The sequence below is a fragment of the Chlamydotis macqueenii genome, unplaced genomic scaffold (assembly GCF_036417535.1).
Source record: "Chlamydotis macqueenii isolate bChlMac1 unplaced genomic scaffold, bChlMac1.mat HAP1_SCAFFOLD_93, whole genome shotgun sequence".
Taxonomy (NCBI): domain Eukaryota; kingdom Metazoa; phylum Chordata; class Aves; order Otidiformes; family Otididae; genus Chlamydotis; species Chlamydotis macqueenii.
In genome coordinates, this window is record NW_028239268.1 from 14,525 (window position 1) to 21,958 (window position 7,434).

General features: G+C 57.9%; 1 protein-coding gene and 1 long non-coding RNA gene across 2 annotated transcripts; one reads left to right on the forward strand and one right to left on the reverse strand.

The window, feature by feature from the left end:
- Nucleotides 1-247: 247 nt before the first annotated feature.
- LOC147595979 (uncharacterized) lies at nt 248-990 on the reverse strand. Its single transcript, XR_015261669.1, has 2 exons — nt 877-990; nt 248-733 (listed from the first exon to the last, which is right to left on the reverse strand). It is a non-coding gene; the product is annotated as an uncharacterized LOC147595979 (long non-coding RNA).
- LOC147595980 (histone H3.3A) lies at nt 912-2,359 on the forward strand. Its single transcript, XM_086771776.1, has 4 exons — nt 912-1,047; nt 1,605-1,748; nt 1,931-2,084; nt 2,198-2,359. Exons 2-4 carry the CDS (start codon nt 1,621-1,623, stop codon nt 2,324-2,326), a joined length of 411 nt encoding a protein of 136 aa, XP_086627902.1. The 5' UTR covers nt 912-1,047; nt 1,605-1,620; the 3' UTR covers nt 2,327-2,359.
- Nucleotides 2,360-7,434: the final 5,075 nt, after the last annotated feature.

Consider the following 7,434-nt stretch of genomic DNA (forward strand, 5'->3'; position numbering starts at 1 on the left):
TTTCTTTGGGTTTTTTTTGGTGGGTGGTTTTTATTTTTTTTTGTGGGTGTTTTTTTTTTTGTGGGTGGCTTGTTGTTGGTTTTTATTTTTTTTGTGGGTGATTTCTTGTTTGTTTTTTTTTTTCCATGGATGGTTTGGTGGTGGTTGGTGGTTTTTTTTGTGGTTTGTTTTTTTTTTTGTGGATGGTTTGGTTTTTTTTTTGTGGGTGGTAGATTTTGGTTGGTTGTTTTTTTTGGTGGGTGGTGGATTTCTTTGTTTGTTTGTTTGTTTTGTGGGTGGGCTTTGGTTTTCTTTGTTAGGTTTTTTTTTTTTGGCTTTGGTTTTTTTTTTCTGGTGGGTGGGCTTTTTTTTTGATGGGTGTTTTTCCAAACAGCAAAGAAGGCGGCACCCTTGACCAACTCTGCGCTCCTGGGCCTTAAACAACTCCACCCCCTCAAAAATCATAAAAATAAAGGCGCGGATTTCTCCCCACAAGTGTTGCATCACAGAGCACGAAGTTGAGCAGTGCAGATTCATCCGTTATTTATTTTTTTTACAAGTTCGTACGTCTACGGACGAGACCAACCCTTGTGCCCCAAAGGAGCCTGACCGGTGCTGGCGGGTGGATTAAAAATAAAATTTAAAGCTTTTTTGCCTTCCTACCGTTTGTGAGGGTGGGTGCTGCTGGTGCTGAAGTGCTACGTGAAGGTGGGAAACCAAAGCCCCGGACTCCCCGAGGATGCTCCACGCCGGGCTGAGGGATATTAAAAAAAAAAAGAAAAGAAAATAAACAAAAAAAAAGGTTTTGGCGTCAACCGAGGTGGCAACTGGACGCCTCGAGGCCGCTTCAAGCGCAGCGCCGGGCCGGGTCACAAAATGGCGGCGGCTCGGCCTCACCTCAGGCGACCTCCCGCCTCCCCGCCGCGGTGCATGACGGGAAACGGCCGGGAGCCCGCCATTTTCTGCCGGGAAAGGCGGGAAGGGGAGCGAGAGCCGCCCTGAGCGTCACCGCGGGACGTTTCCCCCCCCTTATCCTCACAACGGCTCCGGTGCCAGCCGGGCACGCAGGTAACGGGGGGGCTGGGGGTCGGTATCCGGTAATGGCGGCTCGGTGCGGGGTTGGGGGGGTGGGGGAGCGGCGCGGCGGCGGGGTCGTTTAAGGAGACGCTTCTCCTCCGCTCCCCCCCCACCCCCCCAGTCCCGCCTTCCGTCTGCCGCCGGCCGCTGGTTGGCTGCGGGAGGGAGGCGGTGTCTGGAAAGCCGGGAAGTGATAGGCGGAGAGGCGCGTCCGTCTAGGAGGGGAGCAACCTCCCCGTTGCTTGGCATAGCGTGCGAGCCCCTATTGGCTGGGGCGCCGTCAGCCAATCGGGCGGGGGCGGCCGGCGGGCACATGAGGCGGCGCGAAGGCTTCTGGGAGTTGTAGTCCCCGTGGCGCTGAGGGGGGCCGGCGGGGGCTTCTCCCCCGTGGAGGCCATGGGGCCTCGCCCGGCCCCTGCCGCCCCCCTCCCGAGCCCCGGAGCCTCCCCGAAGGCTGGGGAACGGGGAGGGGGCAGCCCCCTTGGCCGAAAAGCGAGTCGAGGCCTGGTTTCGCTCCCCGCGACCCCCGTTTTTTCCTGCTCCGTTAGGCTCTGACCGTCCGGTATGGCCCGTACCAAGCAAACGGCTCGGAAATCCACCGGCGGGAAAGCCCCGCGGAAACAACTGGCTACCAAAGCCGCCAGGAAGAGCGCGCCTTCCACGGGAGGCGTGAAGAAACCCCATCGCTACAGGTACCGGCGACGACGTCGCCCTGGGGTGGGCCCCGCCGTGGCGGTTTGGGGGTCCCGGGCCGCAACCGCAGGCCCTGCTCGGCCTCCTGCCTCACGGCTGGCTCCTCGACCCGGGACGGCGCGGTTTTTACACCCGGGAGCGATTTTTTTTTATCCCCTTTAACCTCTGAAATCCCACGCAGGCCTGGCACGGTGGCTCTGCGGGAGATCCGACGGTACCAAAAATCCACGGAGCTGCTGATCCGCAAGCTGCCCTTCCAACGCTTGGTGAGGGAGATCGCCCAGGACTTCAAAACCGACCTGCGCTTCCAGAGCGCCGCCATCGGCGCCTTGCAGGTGACGTTCCCCCCTTCCCCGTGCCCCGCGGCGCCGCCGCGTATCGCTGGGCGCGTAAACCGCCCCCGAAATGTTCCCTTTCCCCGCCGTAAATCCGGGTTCTCTCCCGGCAGGAAGCCAGCGAAGCGTACCTCGTGGGCCTCTTCGAAGACACCAACCTCTGCGCCATCCACGCCAAGAGGGTCACCATCATGCCCAAGGACATCCAGCTGGCGCGACGCATCCGCGGCGAGCGGGCTTAGGGCGCCGGGGCGGTAGGAGAGACTCGGGGCGGGGGTGGGATGGAGGGGAGATTTGGGGGGGCTGGCTCCGTTCACCACGTACGGGCAAAGACAACACACAACTTCCCACAGATTTATGAGACTTTTGGGGGTTTTTTTTTGCCTTTCCCTTCCCTTTTTGTACACTTTTTTCTTTATTTTTCCTCTTCAAGACGCAAAAAACCCACAGAAATCAGGGGGTGGGTGGGGAGAATTTTTGGAATCCCTGGTTTTCTACGCGAACCCGCTGTATTTTTGGGTGCGGAAAGAGGAGTTTTCAGGCGCCGCCGCCTCCGATTCCTCGGGGCCGCGGCCTCGGTTCCCCTTCGTGCGTCCGCGCTTTGTACCGGCCGCGTTTCTCCGCCCCGCGGTGAGAACGGAATAAAAAAAAAAAAACAAAACCCGGCGGCGTTGGCCGCATCCGCTTCGTTTTCCTTCCTAATTAATCCCAGCCCCGCCCGTCTCCGCCTTGTTACGCTTTATTAGAAAGAAATCCTCCGCTCGCCCCGCAAAAGTCGCTTTTGGGAGGCGTGGGGGTCTCCGTTTGGGGTGCGGAGTGGGGGTTTTTCCTCCCCCTTTCGCTTTTTTTGGGGAGATTGGAGGGGGGGACGCGGGGCAGGATTACCCCGGGCCGCTGACGTGATTGCTCCTGACACCCCGGCGTTAAATTTAGAGCCCCCCCCCCCCCGCCGCCCCACAACCCCTGAGCCACCCTAATCGGGATTAGGGGGCCGCGGGGCGGGGCGGGCACCTGAGGACGGGGCGCCCTCCCCCCCGAAACGGGGCGGGGGGGCGCAGCCCTCCCAAAAAAACCCTGCAGGGCGCGGCCCCGGGGGGGGAATTCGCCTTAAAAACGGAGAAATTGGGGCGTCGCTCCTCGAAAAAGGGCGGGTTTGTAGGGAGGGAGAAAATTACGCGGAGGGCTTTGTTTAATATAAAAATAGAGGGGTTTCGTATAAAAATAGGGGGTTTTAAATAAAAATAGGGGGTTTTTAAAATAAAAATAGGGTATTTTAATAAAATAAAGGGATTCTTAATAAAATAAAGGGATTTTTAATATAAAAATCGGGATTTTTTTTTGCATAAAATAGGGCTTTTTAGTATAAAAATAGGGCTTTCTAAATAAAATAAAGGACTTTTTAATAAAATAAAGGACTTTTTAATAAAATAAAGGACTTTTAAAAATAAAAATAGGGCAGTTTTAATATAAAGTAGGGCGTTTTTAAAATAAAGTAGGGTTTTTATATTAAAAAGCCCTATTTTTATTTAAAAGTAGGGCATTTTTAATATAAAGTAGGGGGTTTTTAATAAAAATAGGGCTTTTTAATGTAAAGACAGGGCTTTTGTGAAGAAAAATAGACGTTTTAAATGAAATAAAGGGCTTTTTTAATAAAATAAAGGTCTTTTTAGTACAAAATGGGGGGTTTTAAGTACAAAAATGGGGGGTTTTAGTACAAAATGGGGGGTTTTAATACAAAAATGGGGGGTTTTAGTACAAAATGGGGGGTTTTAATACAAAAATGGGGGGTTTTAGTACAAAAATGGGGGGTTTTAGTACAAAATGGGGGGTTTTAAGTACAAAAATGGGGGGTTAAGTACAAAATGGGGGGTTTTAAGTACCAAAATGGGGGGTTTTAAGTACCAAAATGGGGGGTTTTAAGTACAAAAATGGGGGGTTTTAATACAAAAATGGGGGATTTTAGTACAAAATGGGGGGTTTTAATACAAAAATGGGGGGTTTTAGTACAAAAATGGGGGGTTTTAGTACAAAAACGGGGGATTTTAATACAAAAATGGGGGGTTTAGTACAAAAATGGGGGATTTTAATACAAAAATGGGGGGTTTTAGTACAAAAACGGGGGATTTTAATACAAAAATGGGGGGTTTAGTACAAAAATGGGGGATTTTAATACAAAAATGGGGGGTTTTAGTACAAAAATAGGGTTTTTTTCCCAAGTACAGGGGCTTTTTTCACAAGTGCGGGGGTTTTAATCCAAAAAATGGATGTTTGAAAAGTACAAATACTTGAAAATACAACCGGAAACTTCCGATCCAGGTCGAGATACGCAAGTCAGATGGATTTTTATACACAAATACACGTTTTTGTGGAAATGTAGATAGGTAGAGGGATATTTTTATAGAAATACAGATAAATTTTGTGTAAACACGGGGCATTTTCACGTCTAAAACCTAAACTAGAGAAGGATTTTTATAAATATCGATCGAAATTCACTGCAATAGAGCTTTGCTTCGGAAGTTTGGACGCGGAGGCCAAAATAAGTTTATAAATTCCTTCGCCCCTCGCGTTTTGCTGCAGCGCCGGCGCCATCGCAGCGCCGCTCCCCTCCCCGGCGCCCACCCGCACCCCCTGCTAACGTGGGCGGGTAACGAGCCGCTGCGTTGGGGGGCACTTTCCCTGCCCCCCCCCCAATTAATTAGGGTTTAATTTGGGGTTCGGCCTCGCCCCGCGGTTAAATTCAGAAGGATTTTGGGATGGCTGCGGGCGCAGCCGTGCCCCCCTCGGCCGCGGGGCGGTTTTGGGGGGCTGGGGGGGGCCGCCGGCCGCGTCTGCGCCGGTTTTTCCGCCCCCCCCCGGCCCCCCCCAGCCCCGTCCCCGGCGCGGGGATTAGGGTTAATCAGCCCCAAATCCCCACGTCTGAAAAACAAACTAATCAGCCCGATTTCGACACTCAGCCGCTCGCCGGGGGGGCGGGCGGGGGGGTCCCAGCGGGGTTTGGGGGGGTCCCAGTAGGGTTGGGGGGGTCCCAGCAGGATTTTAGTGGGGGGTCCCGTGGGATTTCGGGGGTTCCCCACCGAGCTGGGGGTGTGCGGTGGTTTGGGGGAGAGCGCTGGGCTCTGGCGGGGGGCCGCACGGGGGGGGGGTTGTTCCCACGCCAGGACCCCCCCCACCCCCCCAGCGACACGCTGCACCCCCGGTTGGGGGTCCCCAGCCCCCCGCCCCGCGTGGCCCCGGCCCCACGGCTCAGACGCGGCAGCTGGCCCCGGGATTAACGGCCCCACGGCGCGGGGGGGGGGGGGCGAGGGGGGAGCGTTTGGTGTGGTCCCCGCCCCCCCCACCCTGGAGGGCACCCAGGACCCCCCCTCAGACCCCCAAAGTGACCCCTGTCCCCCCCCCCGGCTCTGTGCCTTCGTTTGCCCTAACGAGCCGCCGGTGACACCGCCCTCAATCACCGCCCGGGACCGTAATTAGGGGTGACGAGCTTCGTTATTAACGATGAAGTGGGGGACACACACACCCCCCATCCCGCCACTCCCATCCCCGTCAGGGCGTTAATTAAAATCCCTTCGTTACCCCGCACCCCCCCGCTAACGGGGTAGGGGGGGTTAACGACGCCGGGGTCCCCGCGCACCCCGAAACGAGCTGGGGGGCGGCGGCGGGACCCCCCCCCCGCCTCGTTTTGCCGTGGCGGGGGATGAGCGTTAATTGCCGGCAGCGCTGGATTAGCCCCGGGGGCCAATGTCACCCCCCCACCCCGGGGGGGGGGCGGGGGGGGGATTAGTGACGGCGCGGTGGCGGGTGACATCACGCCGGGCCCTACTTAAACCTCCCCCCGCCGCGGGGACGCCTTCCCCGCCGCCGCCGTGGTCGCCGTCGCCGTCGCAGGTAGGCGCTGGGGCGCGGGGACGCGGCGGGTGGCCCCCAGCGGGGGCTGGGGACGTGCGGGGTGGGGAACGAGCCGGCGGTTCTGTCCGTTGGCGTTGGGTTGGCCAACCCTTGGGAGACGTCCCCTCTTTGGGGACGAGCCGTTGGCTGCGTTCCTTTGGCGTTGGGATGGGTTGGCCAACCCTTGGGAGATGTGCCTTGGCTTGGCCAACCCTTGGGAGATGTCCCTTGGCGTTGGGTTGGGTTGGCCAACCCTTGGGAGATGTCCCTTGGCGTTGGGTTGGGTTGGCCAACCCTTGGGAGATGTCCCTTGGCGTTGGGTTGGGTTGGCCAACCCTTGGGAGATATCCCTTGGCGTTGGGTTGGGTTGGCCAAGCCTTGGGAGATGTCCGTTGGCGTTGGGTTGGGTTGGCCAAGCCTTGGGAGATGTCCGTTGGCGTTGGGTTGGGTTGGCCAACCCTTGGGAGATGTCCCTTGGCGTTGGGTTGGGTTGGCCAAGCCTTGGGAGATGTCCGTTGGCGTTGGGTTGGGTTGGCCAACCCTTGGGAGATGTCCCTTGGCGTTGGGTTGGGTTGGCCAAGCCTTGGGAGATGTCCGTTGGCGTTGGGTTGGGTTGGCCAACCCTTGGGAGATGTCCCTTGGCATTGGGTTGGGTTGGCCAAGCCTTGGGAGATGTCCCCTGGTGTTGGGTTGGGTTGGCCAAGCCTTGGGAGATGTCCCTTGGCGTTGGGTTGGGTTGGCCAACCCTTGGGAGATGTCCCCTGGCGTTGGGTTGGGTTGGCCAAGCCTTGGGAGATGTCCGTTGGCGTTGGGTTGGGTTGGCCAACCCTTGGGAGATGTCCCTTGGCATTGGGTTGGGTTGGCCAAGCCTTGGGAGATGTCCGTTGGCGTTGGGTTGGGTTGGCCAACCCTTGGGAGATGTCCCTTGGTGTTGGGTTGGGTTGGCCAACCCTTGGGAGATGTCCCTTGGCGTTGGGTTGGGTTGGCCAACCCTTGGGAGATGTCCCTTGGCGTTGGGTTGGGTTGGCCAACCCTTGGGAGATGTCCCTTGGCATTGGGTTGGGTTGGCCAAGCCTTGGGAGATGTCCGTTGGCGTTGGGTTGGGTTGGCCAACCCTTGGGAGATGTCCCTTGGCATTGGGTTGGGTTGGCCAACCCTTGGGAGATGTCCCTTGGCGTTGGGTTGGGTTGGCCAACCCTCGGGGGACGTCCCCGGTTTGGGGACACGCCACGGCTGCCAGCCGTGTCCCCCTGCCCCCCAGCGCAGCCCCTGCCCATCCCGCCCGCAGCCCGGGCACCGCGGGGCGCACGCGTGGGAGCCGGGGGCGCCGGGACCCCCCCCGTGCCGTGTTGTGCCGTGTTGTGGCGTGGCGTGGCGTGCCGCGCCGCACGGAGCCGTGTGCACCGTGCCGTGCCGGGCGCACCAAGCCGCGTCGCACCGTGCCGTCCCGTGCTGAGCCGTGCCG